At 48.2% G+C, this 26323-nt stretch overlaps 1 protein-coding gene across 5 annotated transcripts in view; it reads right to left on the bottom strand.

The window, feature by feature from the left end:
* Positions 1-26323, bottom strand: part of SRGAP3 (SLIT-ROBO Rho GTPase activating protein 3) — a 261732-nt gene that overhangs the window by 83122 nt on the left and 152287 nt on the right. For all 5 annotated transcript variants that reach the window (XM_057555522.1, XM_057555523.1, XM_057555524.1 and 2 more), the window contains exons 4-5: positions 14360-14422; positions 1496-1681 (exon numbers count right to left, since the gene is read on the bottom strand). In XM_057555522.1, the coding sequence (XP_057411505.1) occupies positions 1496-1681; positions 14360-14422 (249 nt within the window). The remainder of the gene's footprint in view (positions 1-1495; positions 1682-14359; positions 14423-26323) is intronic.

Below are 26323 nucleotides of genomic sequence, written 5' to 3'. Positions count from 1 at the left end.
GCCCATTTTTTAACTGGGTCTCTACCTGGTTATTGTGGAACATATTTTTCTTTGCCTTTGGAAATTACCCTGAAATTTTATTTTATTTGCCTTTGGTTACTTTGCCAGTTTACCCAGGTCCTGTTGGATTATGTTCCCACTCAATCTCCTATAATTTTTAAGAGCTGTAGGATCATATAATCATAAAATTAGTCTCATAGAAGCCCAAATAAACATCTGATGCAATGTTTGGCAAATAGAAAGAGCTCAGGAAATGTTTGCTGATGGCATGGAATGAATGAATGCAAAAAATTCAACAAGAATATCATAGCTTTTTAAGAAGAAAGAAACCTTATTAGTAACCCAATCTAGGATGACAAAAAGCAGCACGCACACTGCCCCTCTAAATTCCTTGATCGAGGCAGACATCATTAATTGATCACAGCACTGTCTATAACTAAAGGCTCGAGAGGGCTCACAATCCTCAGCATAGGGCTCTGGGCAGCCACTATCAATTGATCAGAGTTGACATGAGAAAGGAGATTTGTTTGCCATCACTGTCAGTTTTTAAAATTGAAGGTCAGGGACTTCCCCGGTGGCGCAGTGGTTAAGAATCCGCCTGCCAATGCAGGGGACATGGGTTCAAGACCTGGTCCGGGAAGATCCCATATGCCGCGGAGCAACTAAGCCCGTGTGCCCCAACTACTGAGCCTGCGCTCTAGAGCCCACAAGCCACAACTACTGAGCCTGCGTGCCACAACTACTGAAGCCCGTACCTAGAGCCCATGCTCCACAACAAGAGAAGTGACCGCAATGAGAAGCCCGCGCACCGCAACGGAGAGTAGCCCCCACTTGCCGCAACTAGAGAAAGCCCACGCGTAGCAACAAACACCCAAAGCAGCCAAAAACAAATTAATTAATTAATTAATTAAATAATATTGAAGGTCAGAGAGTTGCTGTACATGTGGCATCTTCGAAACTCAGCCTGACTCCAAAACTAGCACTTTCACCATGCCCTACCAAAGCACTTTTCCATCACCAACACACAAGGATTCTAACTGGTCCGGCTTTGGCTTGGCGATGGCAATTTCTTCAGGATGGTTCTTTACCTGGTTCCCAGGTGCTGGTTGGTACGCCAGCACTGTTCCCTCTTGTTGGGACATACGAAGTCCCAATCAGCCCCCCAGCCACTAAACTGACGTCCAGGGCAGGCCCCACCCCCACTAATGCCTGGTGATTCTTGCCAGAATGTGCTCGCTGGGCGAGAGTCTCATCGCAGTTCAGCTGTCTTGCCAGCTGAGTGCCTCTCCTGTTGTTGACCCTCACCTGAGGCCTAACAAGTGTGAGCAGAGGTATGGCCAGCCCTGCCTCCACCATGACACTGACCTCCAAGACAGCAGACGCTGGCAGCATTATTCCACCCCTAGTCCCTCAGGGTGCAGAGGGGGAGGCTGAGGCTGTGGGGAGCCTGGCCCTCCCCTTCCTTCCCACCCCGATACCCGGGGCCTTCACTCGCCTTCTCCTTCATCTTCTCAATCTTCTTCACAGAGCTACGGCGCTGGGGCCGGTCCTCGTGCCGGAGCAGGTTCATGCTGAGGTCTCCCGACTTGTTGAACTGCTTCTCCTCCTGCTTCTCGGCCTCCTTCAGCTTGCTTTCTGCACTGATGCTCTCCGCATGGTACATGTGGTAGGTTTTCATGACCTGGAGACACACGAGTGCGGGAAATAACAGGCTGTTACGGCCCAGCAAGGGTGGTCCTAGCGCTGGCAGCCCCCTTCCAAGTTCTGTGTTCCGGTCAGCTCTGTCCCTGCCCTCTTCCCACGACATGCTCTGAAATCCCACAGCCCTTTACTTTTGCACAAACTGTCTGCGGACTGGAAATGATGATCAGCAGCAGCAGCAGTTTCATCATCATCATCATCATCAACAACATCATTAAGTGCTTACTAAGTGCCAGGAATGGACCAGTAAAGAGGAAATGTAAAAGGGCCACCACAGGCCCCGGGCATTTTGGGGCTCTCAGAGGTGATATGGTGAACATGGCCTTCCTCAGCTGCCCTCTCCAGCCCTGCCAGCTGTGTCTCTTGTGTCCTACTCCCTCCCCACAGTGTCGTTGGAAAAGGCCCTCCTCAGGTACCCGTGGGATTTCCATGGGAACATCCTTCTTACACACAAATCATTATCTCAGCTGTTTCCTTAAGTAAAATTGGCCTGTAAATGGCTCTGTTCCCCAAAGGAATATTATTGGGTAACCTAATAGATAGTCTATGCTTTCAGAAATAAACTCGTCCTTGGCTATAAAATGAATTCCTATAAAGAAAATTGCACTTTGCTACTCTACTTCCACATTAAGAGTTGGATATTGTTATATCAAGGGAATTTTTGAGTCAGAAGGAATCCTATACATCATCTAATCCAACCACCAAATTTTACAAATAGGGAAACTAAGGCCCAGGAGGACAGAGTGACTTATCCAAGATCATACAGTGTTATCAGTGTAGTTCCCAGACTTTACATCTATGTGATCATCATCACAATCAAGATACAGAACACTCCTATCACACCAAAAAGACCCCTCTTGCCCCCTTCCAGTCGATCCCCACCCCTTACCCCAGCTACAGGCAATCACCAATTTGCTTTCTGTCTCTGTAGATTGTTTTTGTGTGTTCTAGAACTTCATGTACATGGACCCATAGAGTATAAACTCTTTTACACCTACCCTTGCTCACTCAGCATCATTTTTTTGAGATTCTCCCATGCTGTTGCATGTATCAGAAGTTCTTTTTTACTGCTGAGTAGTATTCCCTTCTATGGCTATACCACAATTTGTTTATCTGTTCACGTGTTGATTGTTATTGGGGTTGTTTGCAGATTTTGGCTCTTATGAATAAAGTTGCTAGGAATGTCCATGTACAATTCTTTATGTGGACATATGTTTTCGTTGCTCTTGGGTAAATACCTAGGAGTGGAATGGAGGGTCATATAGTAAGTGTATATCTAACCACATTAAAAATCTGGTCTCAGACTTTTAATTCTACCATATCATACCGGTTCCTTAATTCATTACCATTTGTTCAGCAGATGTGAGTATTTGGGGCAGCCTTAGAGCAAGCTGGGCCAGGCCCATACCAACAGTATTCTATCTCCCAGTCCCCAACTAGGAGTACACTTCCCTTTGCAATATCAAGTTTATGACCATCTTTCTATGCTAAGAAACACAAGAAATTTCTGGGATTCATGGCTCCTGAGCCTTGTTGGTCCTCTTCTCCTGTTGTCTGGATAATTACAGCAGCTAATGGAGCAGAAGCTTCCGCCTCGGGATGGGATGTGCTCCTGACTAGCCAGGCCCTTTAAGTCAAGGAACTCAGAATGAATTACTGGCCAATGTTATAACCTTATTCACTGTCATTTAAAGTCCTGCGAAGTGAGACTTTTAAATGAGGACTTCCTCTGTGATTCTTACTGTGAAATCACAGCATTGATCTGTTGTTAAGAAAGTCCCCTTTGTCATATGTCAGGAGTCAGTGGGGGCAACATCTATCGTAGAGCATGTCAGGTAAGAATATGGCCTCTGGCCCAAATGTCTGGGCTGAATCCTGATGCTGCCACTTACCAGCTGTGTGACCTTGGGCAAGTCACATAACCTCTCTGACATCTGCTCCCTCATCTATAAAATGGGGATGATAATGGCACCTACCTCATAGGTTTGTCGTGAGGACTAAATAAGTTAATTTTTTATAAGGTGCTAAAAGCAATACCAACCACACAGTAAAAGCCATGTAAGCATTAGCTGCTACCATCACCACCACCATCGACATCCCTGATTTGGGCTGAGGGTTTGAAAATCTTGAACTTACTCACTTGACTTCAGGAAAATGCTCACAAACTCTAAAAAACATTAGCTCATGTGAAAAAAAATTATTCTACACCATGTTTCTCCCTCCTTTCATCCTGAAAACCTCCCCACATTTCAAAACAATAAATGAAAAACTGCAATCAACTTTTCTTCTTGGGTCTTGGTGGAAAGACTTCTTCTCTGCATCCCACCCATCTCTGCTCATCTGCAGTTGCCCTAAAGCCTCTAGAGATGCTCTTCTTGCTGATTTCATCCACTCCTTATGCCAATACCTCTAAGTTTCTTTCTAAACAACTCAATGGACCAGAAAGTGTGTTGGATCAATGTGTTCTCGACATCTAGTGGCCAGAAGGGATGACTGCAGGTTTACAGATAACCAAAGCAGTTGCCTACTTTCAACCATCTTTAAGCCATGGCTCCTGGAACATAACGCAGCTCAGAGTCGGGAAGCCGGCTGAAGGCTGTCTCCGGGCCTCTTTCCCATTCTTGAACCTTTCCTCTACACCTCCACATTCACAGACACCACTGGTTTCTTTGCTCCTCCCCCTCTATGTGATCCAACTGGTAATTCCTGATCCCAAGAATAATGGTGAACTTGATCACCTGGTGTCACTTACGTCAGACAGCTGCCACAAAAGAGTTTACCTAGGGGCATCTCTGAAGTGAGTCTAACTATTTATGCCCAGAATCCTCTAGATGTTTCCTTTATTTAATTACCTGAAACATGGGCTTCAGGATGAAAGGCCCTTAGCTCAATAGTCTAGAACAGCCTGCTCAGTATTGCCAGTCCAGGAGATGCTGAATAATATTTTAAAATTATCTATTACTTCAGAGTTTGCAAACCTCTCTTTTCATTATCACCAAGGAGCATTTCAATTAATGTTTACTCCAATCCTGGGAGGCAGCATGATAACAATAATAACAACAATAGCAGCTAACACTTACTGACCACTTACTACACGCCGGGCCTAGTTCTAAGCACTTCACGAATATTAACTCACTTATTTCTCACAAAAACCCTGTGACGTAGACTATATCATCCCTGCTTTACCAAAGAGGAAACCACGAAATAGGGATGAAAGGATCCTCTGCCCCACAGGGACTCAGGAGACCCGGTTTTGAAACTTGACCTTCCCACCACTTGCTGGATGACTGTGGCAGAGGCTTGACCTCTCTGTGCTGCCTGGCAAAGGCCAGAGAGGGGGGGCTAGGAAAGAACTCAGTAAGCTGTGACTGTAGAGTGATGGGCTGACAGCAGTGCTGTGGCGGGGAAGGGAGCCGCAGTGGATGCAGGAGCTCAGCTGAGGCCACGTCACTGGGACCTGGTCTTCAACCCGGGATCTCCGGAGAGGCCCTCAGAGGCACCCACCCAGCTTACTGCCAGATGGGCGTTCTCTTTCCAGCCCTCAAGACCCTATCAGGGAGAGCCTTTCAGAAGAAGTCCAGCACAGGCTAAGAAGCACTACGTAGGAACATGTAAGTGAGACCACTATTCTTGGCCCCAAATCAGTTTCATAGGTTCTCAGAGGCCCTCCAGAAACTTTGGTGTATTAACCTGTCATTGAAAGAAACTAAGGCCCAGAAATAGCAAGCATGTGGCCTAAGTCACACAGCAAGCCAGATGGCTGGGCCTTCCAAGCTATGGACATTGCCTTTTCTGGTGATCATGCTGCCTTTGCTGTGTACACTTTGCCTTTTGCATCTTCCCAAACCCTCAGATCATGAAAACAGGAAAGTACTATCTGTACAGCTCTTCAGATCTGCATTTACATGCAAAAGAAGGCAAAGGCAATCTGGAAGTTAACAGCATTAATACAGGGACATGCTGGGGCAGGAAAAGGATCAGTTTTTAGAAAATGGGTTCTCAACAATGCAGTCCATGTACGCTTCCTCCAGCCCACAGGAAGGGCCATCCCTAGGCCACACAACAGTTGTGTATGAGGTGAGACCCTGGGCCAGGACATGACAAAGACACCCTTGAAGGAAAAGAGAAGTACCCAAACTTCAGTCTGACCGCCCACACTCTGTGTGGTCTACGTCCTCCGTAGAACTTATAATCACGGTCTTATTCCTTTTGCACGTTTATAAACTGTCTCACCCAACTAGAGTGCAAAGTCCATGAGGGCCAGGACCTTGTCCATGATCATAATCCCTGTATTAGAGCAGAGACTGGCACCCAGCAAGTAGCAATATATATTTGCATGAATGAGTGAACGACAGTTGGCTGGCTGGCTGGTAAAATGGGTGGGTGGATAGGTGGGTGGGTGAGTGGGTGGATGGATGGATAGATAAGTGGGTGGGTGGGTGGATGGATGGGATGGAGGTAGGATAAAACAGGGGAGGTAGATTCTATTGCCTTTGTTCTGGTGAATATATTTGGGGGTAGGGCAACAGCTACACCTTCAATCATTTAATATTTATTGAACAGTTCATTATGTGCTAGTTACTGCACTCGGTGCTATAACAGGAAACACTACAATGTAGAAGACAGATATGGTCTCTGCCCTCACAGAATACACACCTTAGTAGGGACACAGACAGTTATACAAGTGATTATCACAGGGTGTGATAAGTGCGATGATGAGGGGGGTACAGGGTGCTAAAGGAAGGCTTCCTGAGGAAGTGATATCTAAACTGAACCTTGAAGGAAGAGTAGCTATTAGCTTGGGTGAACAGGGGCTGGGGTGGGGATGGATTATTCCAGACAAAGGAAGCAGTGTCAGCATTAAGCCCAGTAGAAGCAGGAGCCAAACAGGTTTGAGGAACAGCTTACAGGTAGAAGAACATCAGGTGTTTGTTTGCAAACCAGCCAATGGAACCACTTTCTTCTCCTCCCTGAGCTCCTCCCCCTCAGCAGACATCTGTCGTTTCTCTCTGCCTAGGATCATCCAGTCCTCCTCCTTCTGGAACATCTTCCTGATTTTCTTTGAGGAAATCCCCCAAATTCCGCTCCACCATCCTCAGTCCATGTGGTTCATGGGAAACTGACACTACCCTCCAATCCCTGGGTGCAGGGCAGCAGACCCAGGCCTGACCTATCAGTATGCATGATGTTAATCTGGCCACAGTGATGGGACCCCAGCCAGGCCAATTAGAGACAGCCCTGGGCCTCCGCTGGAAACACCAGGAAGGGAGTGTTCACTTTCCACTAGGGGGCGCTGAGCTGATAGGAAGTGAGCTTGGGGGGGTGGGGGAGGGTGGGGAAGAGGGATGGACTTGGGCCAACTTTGTCACCACAGGGGAGAAGCCTCCTGCAGAGGAAAACACCACCAAATAAGGGAGGGGAGGGTGGAGGGAAGGGAGGGAGGGAAAGGAAAGGAAGACAGAAGGAAGAAGGAAAAGTGAGGGAGGGACTAGGAAAAAACGGAGGAGACGCAGTTCTGCTGCCTCTGATCTGGTGAGTGTATTGGCGGGGGGAGCAGCTACACCTTCAATCATTAAATATTTATTGAACAGTTTATTACGTGCAGGTACAATATACCAGGTGCTGCCAACAGTACTGCGTGGAAGGCAGATAGGGCCTCTGCCCTCAGATTACTCACTCTACTGGGGAGATAGACAATGAAACAAGTGTGTCAGCCTCCGAGATTCAATAAATTGACATTTTTACATATGTCAGGTTTTCCTGGCTTTCCGTCTCTTGCTACTGAATGAGTCCCAAAAGGCAGACTTCCTTCCCCGCTAGCCTCCCCACTACCCAGGATCAATCCTGGTCTCCACTGGCCACACTTAGTGCCTGACTCACAAACACTGACCGGCTGAACAGGGGCTACTCCCCGTACCCCGGCTTCCTGCTTCTCTGCCTTGCTCTCCACCCGGAGAAGTCCATTGTCATTCAGCTCCAAATCCAATGCCATCTCTTCTCCGTTCACACCGTGTCCATATCCCCACTGACACTTGTCACATGGCATAGCCACATCCCATCCTCTCGACACACTGATGATCAGTAAACGTCTGCTGAGTGAGTGAAGGAACGTCTACGCAGGAGAGATGAGGAGGGGGAGGAGGTTGTCTAGAAGGAAACCTTGTTCCCCCCATTCTTCTTAGGACCACCGCCATCCCTAGATGACACTGGGCATACTCCCTGGCCAGCAGCTGTGACAGTCCAGCAGGGCCTGCCTTGCCCTGAGTCAGAGACGTGCCCTAGTCTCCCTCCCTGGGCGGCGTGGCAGGAAGATACAAGCCTGAGAGGAGCCTCAGAGTTCCTCTAGCTTTGTGCCTTCATCCCGCAGATGGGGAAATCGAGGACCAGAGCCCAGCTAACTGGCACTGCGTCAGTGTTTCCCAAAGTGTGCGACGGAAACCGCTTGTGTTAGCGAGGTGATTTCAGGCGTTACACCTTTTCAGTTCTCTTGGAATCCTTCTGAGTATATCGGGAGGAAAAACTCAGTTTGGTGCTCTCATGTCTAATGCCTGCTTTGAAGGCACTGGCAGGAATTAACCCTGTTTTTTCTTCATTTAGCTTATGGAATCTTTCTATTTATACCAAGTTGTTTTTCATTTGCTAATGTGAAGTATCATTTCCTTCCAAAATAAATATATATAAGTAATTTATATGTGTATGTTTATGTAAATAGTTGAATGTATTTATGTAAGTAGCTTTTGGGAGTAGACTTGGGGCAGGCTCTGCCACTCCCCCGCTGGGTGACCTTGGGCTGGTTACCCAGTCTCTCTGTGCCTCGCACCCCTCATCTCTAAAATGGGGTGGTAATACTACCACCTACCTCAAAAGTGAACCGAGGATGAAATGAATTCAGACACTGGGCATTTAGACCAGTGCCCAGCACGTGATAAGCACCATATAAAAGTGGAGGCTCTAATTATTAGTGATATGAAACAATCTCCAAAACATAACCACAAAAGCAAGATGCAGAACAGTAAGGCCCAGTTGTTGCCACTTGTGCGGGATATGTGTGTCCATGTATGCTTAGTGATGAATTAAATCTCTCTGCAAGGAGCCACCAGCTGAACTAGAAACTAGTAACCGGGCTTGTATGGGAGGAGGGGGAGAGGTGGGCAGCAGGAGACATACTTCTCACTGTGTATCTTTTTGTACTGTTTAACTATCGGTTTTTTTTACAAAATGCATGCATTATCTATTTCTAACTTTAAATATTCAACAATTTTTTAAAAAGGTAAGTCTCTCTGGCTCAAGTATGTAACATGTGTAATAGACGGCAAGCCTGGAGGATCGGAGAGCGATCAGGAGGTGGCTGAACTTTTTTAGGCAAAATATTCTCAGAGCTCGGGCTGGCCTAGTGGCATTGTAGGGTAGAGGAGAGAGGGAAGATTTAGAAGTATAAATGAAAAATATTTATGCTTCACCCTTTCATAAAACACACAATGATTTAACACTGACGTTCACCAGGCACTGTGCTATACTCTATGCCACTCACTCTTAGAATCCAGAGAGATGAGGTGGTGACACTCCCATATTCTAGGGAGCTGAGGCTCAGAGGGTGTAACAAGTGACAGGACCTTGAACCCAGGTCCATCTGGCTCTAAAGCCTGTGCTCTTTCCAGTATACAAGGCTGCCTACCCATGAATTAATTATGACTAGGAGAGGTTTTCTTTTACAAAGGAGTCAATTTAAAGAAAATTATTAAGTAAATGGCACAGGGCCCAGTGACATGATGAAACCTCAGTGTTTATACCTCAGTGATGACAGATGTCAGTCCAGGAAGACACCAGTGAGCTTGGGATGGAGCTGGGGCCAGAACCCATGTTGCTGGGTCCCGTCTCAGGCTCTCTCCACCACTGCATCCCTGAGAGTGGTCATCAAGAGGGAGACACCTTTGCAAAAATTTGCCTGGGGGCCCAGAGTTGATTTCATACCCCCGAGCCCAGTGCACAATCAAGTCAAAGCTGGAGTAAGTAAAAGGTAGAGCCATTCATTACTCCAGCTGGTGTCTGCCTGTCACCAGCAGCAGTTGGTGTGGATGCTCCTCAGGCCCCCTGCACGTCACCCTGAACCAAGTCTCAGGGGCCCCACTAGCAGTGCTGGGCTTGGAAGACAGGCCCAGCAGCCCTGCCTGGGAGAGCCTGGAGCAGGGCTACTGAGCCCAGCGGAGGGGCCAGGTGGCGGATGCTACAATGTTTGTCAGTGCAAAGCACAACAGGTGCATTTCATGATCTAGAACTATATTGAAAATCTGAACGTATGTTTAGCTGAACAATGAAAACAGAGTGCTTTGTTATCGTTTTGTTTCGGTTTTGCTTCTTCTGGAGCAAAGACTGGCACACTGGCCCACATTCTCACCCTCTGCCCTTCTTTCCTCTCAGGCCAACACATGATGATCAAGAGCTATATATTGTGTCAGGCTGATGGGAGTTTAGGGAAAAATATGTGAGGTGTGACGTGTGTAGGGGGTGTGTGTGTAAGCACTGGCATGTTTTAAAAAGGAGGGCACCTCAAGGTGATGAGGACTGGGCAGAGGGAAGCCTTGTTGAGTGAATGAATGAATGAACCAATGAACAAATGAACCTACAAAATGCCCAGCCCTGCCATCTTCTCTGTGTCCTTCCTGTCCCAGGTGGAGACAAGCCTTTTCCCTAAAGTAGGAGACGGGTGGCAGTAAGCATTCATCTCTATCATCATTATGCCCAGTACCACCTCCTCTATAAAACACTGAAAGAAAAAACGTGGGGCTTACTGGACAGTCCTTTCTCTACATCATTTCCTCTTTAGTCCCTGTGGTCATGACTCTGGGGATGGGGGAGGAGGGAGCATCTAAAGGCTTGCATAACGAGGCATGGTAACCAGAAAGTGCTCAAAGCAAATCTCTAGTAAGGAAGCGTGGGATTAGGGTCCAGAGCGCCCTCAGCAACTGGGTGCTGTGGTGGACTGTTTGCAAAGACGGCCACAGTAGTTGACCGATGGCCTCAGGGATGCCCCTTTGCATCGTCACTTTGCAAGCAGTTTACTTCTCCATCCCACAGCTCTGGGCTTGGCTGTGTGACTTGATTTGGGGAATGAGATATTAGCAAATGTGACACAGACAAAGGCTTGAAACCCCACTGGGGTTTTCCCATTTGGGGCTCTTTTTTTGAATGTCCAGGAAACTGTAGCCACATCAGTGGCCCCAGCGGAACCCAGCCCAAATCACCAACCCACAGAATCACAAGCGAATAAAATGGTTGTCGTTTTCAGCCACTGAGTTTTGACAGAACTTGTTATGCAGCAGTTGATAACTGATACAAAGGCCTTAAGCCAGGCTTTACTTCTTTGTGCCTCAGTTTCTTTATCTGTAAAATGTGTGTCAGTTAAATAATGTGTATAAAGTATCTAATACAGTGTGAGATACATTCTGGCCATGGTTGTTATTATTATCCTTGTTTTGAGGTCCAAAGATGATATTTGACTTGGCCAAGCTGGGAGGTGGTGCAGCAGGAATTCAAACCCACCTCCCTCTGTAATCGGTTTGCTCTGCCATGATCCTATGTTGTCTCTCCTGCTCAGAATTCCCTTTCTCTTCCTCTGTCCCCCTCTGCTTTGTTAATTCCTACCCATCCAAAGGCACCAGGCCCAGAACTCACCTTTGATCACAGTAGCCCGCCTGGGGCCAGCCCTTTTCTGAACCCTCAGTCAATCTCTCACACATGCGCAAACTCCACCCCTCATTTCTTCACTCAGTGAATATGTATGATTGCCTACTGTGTGCCAGCACTGCCCTATGGGGACAGCTGTAGAGAACCTGGCTCAGCTCCCCCAGGCTCACAGTCTAGGTGCCCTCCCTCCGAGTCCAGGTATCCAGCACATGCTAGGCTCTGTCTTAGGCGGTGATATCATCAGTTCACAAGTTTACTCTCATTTCCCTGCGCAGATTCTAAACTCCTTGCAGGCAAAACCAGTTTCTTTCACTTATTCATAGATCCTTCCCTCCCTGGGAACACCAAGGATGGTGTTCAAGTACCCTGGGAACACCAAGGATGTACAAGACACTTCAAAGACCAACTCTTGAAATGTTCACGGCCGGCTGCTATGCCTCCTGTGGTGCTAAGTCCACAGAAGGCAGCCCCAAATAGCTGAATTTAAATGAATTTCTGGGCAACTACTGAAAACTCAGTGCAGGCAGGGAATGACCCGGTGGGGGGCAGGGGGTGCTGTTGGCACCACCGTGTTCTCACTTTTCTGCAGCACATGGCAAAAGGAGAGAGTGGGGAGGGGCCGGCCCTTCCTCCCCCACCAGCTCCAAGGCCATTGCCAGGCTGCTGGGAGATGGCAAGCAGGGACCAGCCTGCCTGCCTGGCCTGTGTGTCTAAGGCCAGTGTCACTTCTGTCCAGCCACCCTGCCCCGTGGCCAGCAGGGACACCCGTGTGTGGGCACCAGCGTCATCCTCCTGGTCCCTGACCCGCCTGCCCTATCCAGCCGACAAACTGGAGAAAGCTTCTATTGCCAGCCCACACATTTCACTGAGAGCTGAAGTGACTTGCCCAAGACAAAACAGCTGGATTCAAACTGAGTCCTTGGGCCCTAAGCGCAGTGCTTCTCACCAAGATCTGACTCCAGGGAATGTACATGCCAACAGAAGAGATAGGGTGGAGACATTCAAGATAACATAAGGGGTTTTTAAAGACTGTCAAAGGAATTTGAGGCCCAGAGGTGACGGCTTACTTAAGGTGGTTGAGTTTGGTGTGGGTTTGAAAACTGAGTATGACTCAGACAAGCAGAGGAGGAAAGAGGGCGGCTGTAGGCCAGGGGATCTACAGGGGTAAACGAGCCAACGGGGGAGAAATTTGGGGTGAACGGAGAGCAACCAGGAGGGGAGCCCAGCTGGAGCCCAGAGGAAAGCTTAGAGACCTGGGTGGGAGTGGCTGGGGTCCCAGATGTGGACCCAGTTGCTGGAACACTGTGGAGGTGAAGTGCCTGAGGAACATGAAAAGGTCCTCAACGGGGGAACAAACCCTCTGCAGAATTCTGAGGAGAAACATCTCATCTGGTTCCCCGCCTTGCCCCTTTATCACCCGGCTTCTCCACCGGGTGCTAAAGCGGGAACACGGTCCACTTCACACTCGCCAGGGAGGTGGAGATAGCAGTGGCGATGGGACCATGGGAACTTCTGATACGCTGCGCCTCTTGGTCCTCTTTGTCCTGGGCGTGCTTACATATCTGATCCCCTTTAATTCTCACAGGGGGGTGTAAAAAGCAGGTATTATTATTTCTATTTATCAACTGTATTTGAATCCAGGTCTCCAGCTCCAGAGTCTGTGCTGTAAACCACAAGGTGATTTCCCCACAGTCCCATCTGACTCAAAGTCATATGTTTTCTCCAGCAGCAGTGCTTCCTTTACCCTAAGCAACAATCCATTAAAAAACTGTCAGGGTGCGAGTTTTTCTCCTTAACTTGGAATCACAGAAATGTGCGTTTCAACTTTTATAGATTAATCTCTAGGAACTCTCACCCCCATTTTACTGATTGGGAGACTGAGGCCCAGAAGATCGAATGCCTGGCCCAAAGTCCCATAGCCGGTTGGAGTCTGAGGCAGGACTTCCAACCTGAAGTACAGGCTCTTGGGCAAAGGCTCTTGGCCCCTGAGAGGTCTACCACCTGCTGGTTACACAGAACATGGACTTAGAAGGATAACAATACCAAAGAGAGGGGCCTCTCACAACCTGCTCTTCTTCCCCTCATACCAGAGATTTTCAAATATAATTTTAGCAGCAGAATCCTCCCCTTTGAATGAGAAGCTTTATAAGGAATCTCCACATACTTAAAACATAACAGTTTTTCTCTGGCCTGATTGCCTTAGGGGTGGTGGGCCTGTAGTTCTGTCTGCTGGGCCTGCCCACCCTGCTCCCCCAGGCTGTCACTGGGCCTCTCCTCACTCCTCCCCATGGAAGCCCATGGCTCCTCAAAGCACAGGCTGTAACTTCCCTCACTGTAACCCGTGTGCTTGTGTTCCCCATCCACTCACCTTCTGAGTGGGGTGTTAGATTCTAACACCCATCCCAAACCCAGTTAGATCTTGCCTCCATGCAGGGAACAAGGTCAGTTCTGGGCCAAATTGTGATGTTCTGAAATTATTCCCCTGAGATGGTGAGGCATGCTCATCCACCCCCCAACCCCTACCCTCCGCCCCTCACGTGACCCTCAGAAGAGTGCTCCATTTTGCAGATGAGAATACTGAGACCCAGACGAGCTACATGCCCGCCTCAGGTCCCACAGTCAGTAAGGAGCGGGCCTCAGCTTCAGCCTGTCCTACCTGACCCACGCTCTCCCCACTCCAGCTTTGCGGCTTCAGGTTTGGGAGGTAATACATTCCCACAGCTGACAGGTAATCTGGATCTCTGTGAACTTTTACAGATTAAACATGCCCGGGGCCCCTCCCCAAATGTACTGAATCAGAAGCTGCGGCTGTGAGTCATTACATCCCATCGTGATGACCCACTGTCACTCAGGCAAAAGACACAGCAAAAAGGCCCAGGGTCACCCCAGATCTCTGGTCAGCCACCCCCCTGTGCTGGGCGCAGAAGAAAGGGGGCCCAATCCCAAACAGCAGCGGAGCCTGAGCGAGACTTACCGTGTAGAGCTCATTGGTGACCTTCAGGAGCTCCTCGTGCATCTGCAGGCCAATCTCCTTGCTCTGGAATATGGAAGAACAAGTGTCAGAAGGGCAGAAGGGTGCTGGCTGCACTGACCAATTTCCTCTTCAACACAGAAAGGGCAGCAATGCTTGGGGTGGGGTGGGAAGGGGTACAGAAAACAACATAAACTTCATTGACCCAGACCTGAATACCTCAACTCACATCCACAAAACAAATCCACAGAGAGAGGCTCCTTACAACAGGAATTCCTGGGCCATATAAGTTGGGGAACCCTACACATCCCCTCCCTACCTTGATGATTCACAGAGACACCATATTAAAGATTCTGAGAAGCCCCACAGCCAATCAACCTGTTCAGCTTTCTGTAATTCTGGGTGTCTTCAGCTGATGTGACTAGAGTGTGTGTCCCTAGCTCAATACTCATTAACATCGCATGAGACTGGGGTTCCAAAGAACCCAGTTTGAGAAATAATGATCTAGCCTCTCAATTCAGTGAGCAGCTCAGGTAAACAGACAGCCCACTGGCGCTTGAGGCAGGGGGTCTGCGTTCTTGCCTGGCTGCACTGCCGACTAGTCACATGGCCTTGGAACCTAAGTTATCACATCTATAAAATAAAAAACTTTAAAAAGCTCCTTGAACAAAATGAGGCAGGTTTTCTTACTGCACAACTTTTCAGAGGCTTTCATGCCCTCACATGCATGGACTTCGGGGCTGTAGGGTGCAAGTTTAGCTGACCTCAGTCCAAACCACAAAGTGACATACATATTTAGTATATTGAGGGACATGAGTCAGAAAACAATGGACAAATTATCTCCAGGTTCCCTCCAGCCTGAAGGTTCCAGGATTCTGTTATTTTGCATATTATTATTATTATTATTATTACAGTCATCCCTCCATATCCATGTGTTCTGCATCCAAGGATTCAACCAACTGCAGATAGAAAATATTTGAAAAAAAATTCCAGAGAGTTCCAAAAAGCAAAACTTGAATTTGTCTTGTACTCTACTGCCAACTATTTACATATAGCATTTACATTGTATTTGTAACTATTAACATAGTATTTACACTGTATTAGGTATCATAAGTAATCTAGAGATGATTTAAAGTATATGGGAGAATGTGTATAATTATATGCAAATACTATGCCATTTTATACAAGGGACTTGAGCATCGTTGGATTTTGGTATCCACGGGGGGGCGGGTTCCGGGAGCCAATCCCCCCCATATGGAGGGATGACTGTATTATTATTATCATTTGGGGGGAGGGGAAATGCTCTCCCTGTTTGCCCAGGCCATCATATGAAACTTCTGTACTGACAGTGGGAGGCCTGCTCTTGGCCCCTGACAGCTGAGTCACCCTGTCCTCTCTCTCAGCTCCCTCAGCCTCAAGCATGGCCAGCGGCTGACTGGCCTTCCTCTGGCTACTTCACAGGTCAGAGCCCCCGGACTCTGAGGTCGCTGAGGAAGGCTCAGTACCAGACATGATGCCTTTCCAGGCTCTTCTCCTGGCCCACTGCCTTCCTCTCAGCTTCTGGGCCTGGATAGCCAAGAATCACCCGTGTGAAGGCAGACCCTACAGGAGATCTCTTAGATCTCCTAAGAGATAGCAAGAACTCCAGGGCAATTCCAGAGATCTGTTTAGACCTCCCTCCAGCTCTGGCGACTAAAGCAAGGGGACCCAATCCAAAAGCATAGTAGAATCTCGGCAGAACTTTCTGTGCAGAGCTCCGGGAGAATCTTCGGTCGCATCCTGGGCATCTACAGAGGTGCTCGATGAGCCCAAGGAGCTGTCCCCATCTCCTTCCATTCTCCCTGAGTCTCAGCCGGTACCTCAGTCTCACCTGTGGCCCCTCCCCCTGACATTTGCCTCAGACTCTCTGCCACCCTCCAATGGCCTCCTCTTGGGCCTCGGTCTGGCCAACATCTCTGACACCCAAGATTCAGTTTCTCACATATTTGTTTTTATGATCCAACTTTTTTGATAGGTAATAAATGCACACGGTTAAAGGAACTCTAACAGTCAGCAAGGTAAAAAGTGAAAAGTAAGTGTCCTGGGCTCCCAGAACCCCACCCAGAGGCAAGTGCTATTAAGTCTCTTCTGATACCTTCCAGAAACAGTCGATGAATATACATGCATACAGTTGGATAGTGTGTTTTTTTTTTAACACAAATGAAAGTATTCTATACAAGCCTTTGTTTCTTGCTTTTGTCCACCTAACTATATAACTGAGAGATTGTTCCTTGACAGGACATGTAGCTCTTGCATCCTCTTTTTCTAATAGCTGCTTGGGGTTCCATACACCAGATGCATCGCAACGAATTAACCAGCAGGTTGTCTCCAGTCTCTTAATATTCCAAACAATCAGGCAGTGAACATCACTGTACTCTGTCACCATGCACATGGGCAGGGACCCCTGTCAGATAAGTTTCTAGAAGCAGCTCTGCTCGGAAGAGTCCGGCCTCCTCAGCTCAGCCCCAGCCGGCTCCCCACGCACTGCTGACTTCAGCTCCCACTGCTCGGTGACCGGCAGCCACGTCATCCTCTCCACAGCCCCTTCCTGGGCTCCGTCCTGCATGACCTCAAAGACCCATATCTTCAGCTGTTGCAAAACAGTACAGTTTGGGGCTTCCCTGGTGGCGCAGTGGTTGAGAGTCTGCCTGCTAATGCAGGGGACACGGGTTCGAGCCCTGGTCTGGGAAGATCCCACATGCCACGGAGCGGCTGGGCCCGTGAGCCACAACTGCTGAGCCTGCGCGTCTGGAGCCTGTGCTCCGCGGCGAGAGAGGCCGTGGCGGTGAGAGGCCCGCGCATCGCGATGAGGAGTGGCCCCCGCTTGCCACAACTGGAGAAAGCCCTCGCACAGAAACGAAGACCCAACACAGCCAAAATCAATCAATCAATCAATCAATCAAACATACGCATCTGATTCAAGATCCTCATTAAAAAAAAAAAAAAACAGTACAGTTTGGATGGCGCCTCATCACATCAAATTCAAATTATCCAAAACAAAGTTGTGACTTTTCCTCCATCGCCTCAAGTTCAGTCAACGGGATAATATCTTCCCAGACATGGCAACTGGAAATTTGGAGCTATATTTGACACTTTTTAAAAAAATCCCCCATCCTCAATCCAACCTGTCACTGTACCCTGCCTTCGAACCGCCCAGTCCTTTGTTTTCTGCAGCAGGCAATACCCGTTCCCTCCCCACTATCCATTCTTGCCCTTCCTGCTTCCTAACAGAGCCGTGAATTTGGCCCCGCTTTCATCCCTCCAGCCAAATTCTCTCCAGGACGTCGCTGACCCGCATCCTGACTCAAGATGGTAGATTCTGTATGTGCTGTTAGTCTGGGGGTGAGTATATGACAACTGCATGGAAGAGGACTTAGAAGGTTGAGGGGAATTTTAGCTTTCCTACTGAGTGCTAGCAAGAAAGCATGGAGCCCCAGTGGCTACCAGCAGGCCTCTAGGACCAGGAGAGGAAGCAGCCTTGGGTGGCAGAACGAGAAACCTAGCTGCTTATGACCTCCAGAGAACCTGGTTGAACTGAACCCACAGCCTGCCTCCCGGTGAACTTCTACTTCTGTGGATTTACTAGTTAAGCTACTTAAAGCTGGGTTTTCTGTCATTGGCAGCCCAAAGCAACCTAATGGACGCATTTCCCATCACCCATCCCAGAGCAAGCAATGTCATCATTGTAGGACCCAGATTCCTGAAGCTGCCCCTCAACAAAGTCCTAACTCTGGTCCCCGATTCTGCACGCCCATCCCAATGTCACTTCCTAGAAACGCATTTTACTGTGTCCCTCTAAGGTTGCCTCAGTGCCTACGGGATCAAGACCCAGCTCTTTAGCTTGACTTTCAAGGCTCCATGCAACTGGCAGAGACCTGGTTATGGGGTGGAGAGGGCTAAATTTCAGAGCCACAGAGACCGGGATTGGAGACAGGACTTTAAACCATTTTACCTCTCAGCATCTTCTCTTCCTTGCCTGTAAATTGAGTGCCCGTTACTGTCCTTCTTTGCATTTATAAAGGGAAGTGCAGTAATCTTGCTTGTTTACTTGTTTATTCATTTGTCATTTGTTTCCCCCACTTGAAGGTAAACCCCATGAGGGCAAAGAGACTTTCTGTCCGGTGGTAGACGCTCATATCCCCCAGCTGCTGGGACAGCTGGCAGCAGACAGCCCCCAGCTAAGAGAAAGCTTCAGGGATGGCATCAGAGGATGTGGTGACAAGCCCTCCAAAGACTGACACCTCATCCAAAGATGGATCTATGTGGGGCATAGAGGCCAGTCTCTCCTGTCTCAACCTGGACAGCTCTAAAGGGTTGTGCTCCCTTTACAACTCCCCGTAGGGCTGGCTAAGACCTTAAGTAAGCCTGCCTGCACTATAGCTTGGCTTCACTCTGCTTCCTCCCCCGTCCTCCCTAGCGGGTGGATCCCAAGTACACTCCCTAATCATTCTGCTAAGATGTTAAATTCAGGCCTCAGAGTCAGCTTCCCGGGGTACCCAATCTGCAATGTCTCACTTCCCCACTCTTCCCGGCAAGCTGTAGAGCCTGTCGCATAGTGGGTGTTCATTAAGTATGTTTGTTGAGTGAACCTATGAATGAATCAAGTGACAGTTCCTCTAAGACTTAGTTTCCTTATCTGTAAAAGTGGGACGATGTCACAAGTGTCATGAAGTCCCTGTAAGGATGAAAAAAGATGATGCACATGACAGCACTGGTATCATACCAGGCACAGGCAAAGAGTTTGGGAAACAGTGGTACAGGCTGAATCAATACCCACTGGATGCCAGGGGCAAGGCTAGGAAGTTGCCCAGAAAAGGGAATTCAAAGTTGAATTTTTTATTAACTCTTCCCAGTTTGGTGGGATCAAGGGTCAAGTACCAAATAATTCTAAGGCATGAGGCAGAAAAGGCTGCAAAAGAGTGAAAGAGGAGGCGATGTGGGAAGCAGGGATGAAGAGGCTGGAGGGAGCACCACCGGAGCCACCTGACCTTGCACGGATGGCCAGAGACGGCATTCTAGACAGGAGGCACAGCCTGAGCAAAGGCACGGAGGCCGGGAATAGGGGAAAATGTGGTTTGCTGAGAGAGAAGCACAGCAACAGAAGAGCAGAAGGTACGCTTGGAAGGCAGGTTGGGCCAGATCACGGAGGCTAGCAGAGTGCAGGCTTCAGTCAGAGTGCACCTGGGAGCCGCTGAAGGTTTTTGAGCAGCAGAGTCTGATGGCAGACTGTGCTTCTTCAGGAAGATGAAGCTGCGGTAGACGAGGGTGGATTGGATGGAGGCACCAGAGGGAGTTGGATGGAGTTCACCAGAGGGAACCTGCCTGAGTCTCTGCTCTCTCCCCCTCAGCACCAAGCCCGGGCAGGGCTGGCCACAGTGAGTGCTCAGCCAATAGAACTTCAAAGGACTAAAGGCATTTTATTTTTTATGGATGGGTTTTGTTGGGGAGGGAAAGAGTCTCAACTACGGTTCCAGAAACTACTGAGCCCAAACCAAACATTCCATCACGAACGGGAGGCTAAAACCCTGACCATCCCCAGCAGACACCACACCCAGCCCTTGGGGACCCCAGCGGCAGTGTATTCACACTGTCTGCATTTCTCGCATGGCTTTCATGCCTGCAGAGGTTGGGGTGGTGGGTTGCTTCCTTCAAGCACAGGAAGTGTGCGGACTGTAGAATATGATTACACTGGGCCAAGGAGGGTTCAGCCCTGGTTCCTTGGGGTTGGAAGGACAAAGCCCTGTCTCTCTGACCCCAAAATCTGTAAAATCGGGTGGCAGGTGGCCCCGGCCCTGCTTCTTTTTTTGCCCATGGCTAAGGACAGTTAAACTCCCCTGGGAACCACATCACTCGGATGGGGGTGGGGGCAGTCCTGGGCATTACAAGACGCTTAGCTGCATTCCTGGCCTGTCACCTCTAGATGCCAGGAGCATCCCCTACCCCACCGCAAGCTGTGACAACAAAAATGATCTCCAAGCATTGCCAAATGTTCCCTAGGGGACAAAATCGTCCTGGGTGGAACCGCTGCCCTAGACTTAGGGCTCCAAGTGGCAGCTTCTCTGGCCTACAGATGCGTTTTATTTGGCCATTCAGTGTTTTCAGGAAATCTGACTCTTTCCAGCATTTAAAAATCAGGAAATTGCCATTACAAGTCCAGATTTTCAGCTTCTCTTGAAAAACCAGAAGATCTAGCGAGGCTGAGCCCCGACTTGGAGCACGGCGGCCCCTCGGATGGGTCTGTGCTCTCCAGTTGGCCACAGCATCTCCCTTCACCCATCCCTTTGAGTTTATGACCCAGAAACCAGTGGGGTCTCACCGGGGGCAGCCGTCTGTATGCCCTGGTGCTCATCAAGGCAGCCATCCCAGACCTGCCAAATCTGAACGTGTGAGAGGATCTTTATACAAGTGCCCTTCTCACATGCCAACCTTTGAGAGCCACTGAAGAGCCTGGTTCCTGAGGCTGAACCTCCTGGCTCCCCCGTGGACCCAGAAACCACTGTCTGCATAGAACCCACGCCCCTGAACCCATCCTCCTGCCTGCACTACCTCTTCCTGTAGCTCTGTGGCCAGTTCCTCACCTGGCTTTGATTCGATTTACACCAGCATTTATTGAATGGCCTACTAGATACGAGCCTCCACGAGGCACTAATGACACAAAGCTGAGTGAGCTCTGGTCCCTGCTCCATCAGCTGCAGCCAGCATTTCTGGAGCACATTCCATTGGTAAACACTGTCCAAAGTCACCTCCATACATTATCTAATGGAAACCTTTAAGGCAGGTACTATTATTATGCCCGCCTGGCAGATGAGGGCAGGTGGCTCATAAGGGTTAAGCAACTTGCCCCAGGCTGTACAGCTAGGAAGTGGAAGAGCCAGGATTCAACTTTTGGTTGTTCTAACCCCACAGCTGGCACTCATAAGGACCTTCTGTGGCCTGTTTCCCCAGGGCCTAGACGAGATGCGGGCACACAGGTGAAGAGAAGCCACTGCAATGCTGTCACAGAGATGAGTCCAGGCCACAAGTCCAGGCTGCAAAGGACGGTATACCCCCTGGACGCCACCAGCCCATCCAATGTGCTTTCTCACCACTTGTGCAAAAATCTGCATCCTCGGGCCTTACCCTCACTTGCAGGCAGGTCGAGTTCTCCTTGGCCTGGTCCTCCTTGGCCCACCTGCCCTGCTAGGACTAAATCGGCCATGATGGCCATCTCTGGATTCTCCCTTCTTCCTTGTTCTGATAACAAAAGATGAGATACAGGTGGCACTCACCCCTGCTTGTCTGATCACACCAGATGGTCCATCCAGCACGGGACCCAGCCTGACCAGAGCGCTCTGGCGCCTTGTGTCTAGTGACTGGGTCAGAGATGGAAATGTATTCCAGGCTGAGCCAACAAGAATTTTCCCTGCAGCTTTCTAAGAACCATACTCTCAGATCATCTCTCCTCTGGGGTCACCAAGCAAGGACATCAGGGGTCTCAAGCTACCCACCACAAGGAGAGTCAGGGCCTCGACAACAGCATTTCTGTCCTGATCTAGTGATGCTAAGATTTATCTCTGGACTTTTCCAGCTTACAGAATCCCGTGAATTTCCACCTTTGCTCACGTGAAATAATACTGATGCACTCCGCTTATTTTAGCATGAAGACACCAAAATAACCACAGGGTGAGACAGCCTTCTGAAAACCCTCTACCAAGCACCAGCTTTCAAACAGTTTCTGCAAAAGGACCAATTTTCAACCAACTAGAGAGAGCATTAGCCCCTTAAAGGCTGGGACTCTGGCTTCTCAGAGTGCTGTTCACGAAGACTTGCGCACAAAAGGAACTCCATACTGCCTGTGCGTGAGCTAACCAATACGCAGAGGCAGCGAATGGAGAGGGTAAAAGGGGGCCACCTTTGACTCTCGCTTTTCCGCAAAACACAAGACAAAACCAAATCCTGTACATTCATGTCAAGATGGCACCAGATGACAAAAATTTTTTTTTTTGAAAGGATTTTCTTTTATTTATTTATTTATTTATTTATTTATTTATTTATTTATTTATTTATTTATTTATTTTTGGCTGTGTTGGGTCTTCGGTTCGTGCGAGGGCTTTCTCCAGTTGCGGCAAGCGGGGGCCACTCTTCATCGCGGTGCGCGGGCCTTTCTCTATCGCGGCCCCTCCCGCTGCGGGGCACAGGCTCCAGACGCGCAGGCTCAGCAATTGTGGCTCACGGGCCCAGCTGCTCCGTGGCATGTGGGATCTTCCCAGACCAGGGCTCGAACCCGTGTCCCCTGCATTAGCAGGCAGATTCTCAACCACTGCGCCACCAGGGAAGCCCCGACAAAAATTTTTTGACACAATGTTCCTGAGTGAAATCAATGTCTTCACCAAAAGTCCTGCTGTGGATGGCTGAATTTGGTTTTCAATGCAGGGCTAATCTCGCTATTAAGGGGAAACCCTCAGAACTGTTACTACAAATCCTAGGACTTCATGAGCTGTATTTGAAAAGTTCTCTTTGCAAAGGGTATGTTTCTGTCTCCCTCAAGCTAACTCAAATGTGGCGCTGGTCATTCTGCACGTCTAGAAAACAGTAAAATTCTGGGTTTTAATGACAAGACTCCCTCTCACTTCTCCAGAGGAGACCATTCGAAACAACCCTTACAAAACTTTAAGGCAGAGAGTAAGGTGGAACCTTCCTCAACTCCAACCATTCCCTCTTTCATCTCATCAGGCGCTGAGTCAGCAACACCTGCCTCCCTTTTCTCTTTGCTTGATGTTCTCATGTCCAGTTTTCCCCCTTTGGGAACATTCCATGGTTTTCCTAGTTCTGGGGTTCCAAGGAAATAATGGGAAACAAATATACAAACAAAGTAAAAACAAAAACTCTGTCTCTTTTAGTGCTAATCCACTGCTTCAGCTTATTTTCTCATCAAATAACAAAACTGGAGACCCACAGATGTTCCCCATTTAAATAAACGATATATGTAAGCACTGGCCATCTCCCAAAGAGATTGCGTTTTTATTTCCAAAGCAAAGGCTTGAGGGGCGTGTCTTGGAGGGATGGGGCTTCTCCAACTCTGTCCTGGAAGGTCAGCTTATCCCTGAACACAGCCACTTGGGCAGCTAACTGGCTGACATTCTCCGGGCCATGTCCTAGCTTGCCAGTAACTGGGCTGCCAGCGCTCTGGCACGTCCCTACCCCTTGCCTCCTAACATCATCCTCAGCCTACACTCTGCCCACCTTCCACCTAGACACTTGTTACTCTTCCCCCTCCCCCCACCTTCTTCCTTTCCCTGCTCCTGGACACCTCCCTTCTTTCCTCCCCTCCCCAAACTAATTTCTGTCTCCTGTGGCTGCAACTCCAAATGTTGTCATCTACTTGTTTTCGCAAGGAGCTGGAACACCGGGGCTGGGATATCGGGCAGCAAGGAAACAGGAGGCCCTGCGACCATTCATCAAATGTCCTCGGCAGAAGTGGGCCCCACTAGTGCCTCCCAGGAGGCCAGCAGCAGGCTAAGGCAAAAAGCCTAATGTCGTGTCTGTCACCCTCTTCCCCCCTTAATTCCTCCCAGCATCTCTCTGGGACCCTGTTTGTGCTGAAAGCCTTCATTTTCAGAAATGCTTAAAATAACAGGTCTGAGGATACCTTGGAATGGCATGACCAAGTGACCTGATACGGTCAGGCTAGGAGTTTCTGGATCTCTTCTAATAATACTAAATATTATTATTCATATAATACTTATCGTTAATAGTAATGCTTAGTACTATTGATATTACTACCAATAATACTTATCGTTAAAGAAAATAACAATAATAGCTATCGTTTCTTTGATCTCTTAGTGTGTACCAGGCCCAATGATAACTACTTTACTGACAGTACCTCACATAAGCCTAATATCAGCCCTTTATGGGATATAACCCCACTGTAACCCCACTTTAAAGATTAGGACACAGAGGCTCAGGGAGGGTGAGTAATTTGCTCAAGATCACAGAGCTAGTAAATGTGACTCTCTCAACAATTCCACTCTGTTGCTTCCACCCTGTTGCTGGGAGAGCTATGACTCTATGTGCCTTTAGAATTATTTTCCCCAAACATTCCAAAATAATTATAAAACGGATATTCCTCTGCCTTACCATAAGAAGCATGCTGATATTTAAAAGGCTCTCCTTTAGGTCACTGTCAATATCAGACCACAGACAGTACCCAGTGCCGTTCTGTAGAATCTCCTGTTTTCTGTGACCACGTCCTGACCCCACCCCCTGGCTTCCAGGCCAAGGCAGAAGGACACCGCGTGGACTGCTGGGCTGAGTCTCCGTGAAAGCAGAACATACTCAGGAATAATCTTTCCTATGTCCCTGGTTTTTTTCTTTTTTTTGGCAAGAGTGGGGGGACAAGAATCTCTCACAGATAAGCATCAATAGGCTCAGGGGACGGTGAGAGTCTCTGTATCCTAAGAAGCGTGACAAATCCATCTTCCTGAAAAACCAATAGCTACAAAAACCAGAAGCACCTCAGTTTTGAGCTGTTTTCTCCCCCTCTACATTCTCTTCAAGGTGAATATGGATGTTGTCAGGCTTATCTGTTGGATTCAAAACATTATTGATCACTTATTCCTGCTGAATAACTGACCTGAGATATCTCTCTAACCTCCTTGTCATTTTATGATCTGATCTTCTATTTTGTTTGCATTGTTTGTGAATAGGATGTAATAGAGGATTGTACTGGCCTTTCAAAACTGTCTGTACCTATGTATCCAACACCTTCCCACCCATTCACCCATCCACCCATCCACTCATCCACCCATCTACCCAGGAACCTACCCATCCACCTATCCACTCATTCCTTTCTATTTCCATATCAACCTCCCTGATCCAGGCCCCTGTCACCTTCCACCACTAACTTGTATATTAGTGTATATGTATAACAACTGAGTCCAGCAACTCTCTTTTCAAAGCCATCAAATACACCAAATCAGTCATCCTTAAACTTGGCTCTGGCCACAACACCCCTACTCAAGAACCTTCAGTGGTTCTTCTTTGTCTAAAAAATAAAGCCCATCTTCTCACTCTGACACCCAAGGCCCCTTTGATCTGTCTCCAACCTACCTTACCCCCACCACCACTTAATTTCAGCACTCCAGTATTTAAAACACACAGAAGAGTAGAGAGAACAATAACAAACACCCATGAATATGCCACCCAAATTAGATAACCATTAAGATTTTGCCATTTTTGCTTCAAAATCACTCTTAGGAAGCAAAATGTTACAGAGAGCACTGAAGCGTTGTCTCCTTCCTCCTTCCCTCATCCCTCAATAACTCTTGTGAAGCTGGTGTGTATTCTTACCCAGTCCACCTTTGTATAGCTCTGTTTCAGACAGGTATCTAAGAATACAAACAATATGAACTGTTTGTGTTTTAAATTTATAAAAATAGTATAGCGTACCTTGCTTTCTTCACCCAGCATTGTGTTTTCAACTTTTATACACATTGCTTTATGTAGATCTACTTCCTCCATCTAAATGATGGTATACTAGTCCATCATGTGACTATCCATAGCTTATTTAACCAGTCCCTCCATGATGGTCATTGAGGTGATTTCTCTTTGTTTCTTTACTACAAACACTATTGCAGAAAACCTCCTTGCATAAGGTTTTGTGTGTGTGCAGATATGCTAGAATATCTTAGGTTGTACTTAGAAGTGGAACTGCCGGGATACAGGGTATGTACCTCTTCCTTCTCTGTCACAAGACACTCCCAGTGTCCTCCGAAGGGGCTGAACCAATTTACATGTTTATTAGGAGGACACAAGTGGCCCTGCTGCTCCACATTCTTGCCAGCACTTGGGATTGTTTGACCAATCTAATGGGAGTCAAACTGCGTCTCATTTTCTTTTATTTTACCTTCTCCTGATTACCTGTAAGTATGAGCATCTTTTCTTATATTT

Source organism: Balaenoptera acutorostrata, chromosome 10 (genome assembly GCF_949987535.1).
Source record: "Balaenoptera acutorostrata chromosome 10, mBalAcu1.1, whole genome shotgun sequence".
Lineage (NCBI taxonomy): Eukaryota > Metazoa > Chordata > Mammalia > Artiodactyla > Balaenopteridae > Balaenoptera > Balaenoptera acutorostrata.
Note: the sequence above shows the minus strand (reverse complement) of the source record. Positions and strands in the feature narration are given on the sequence as shown.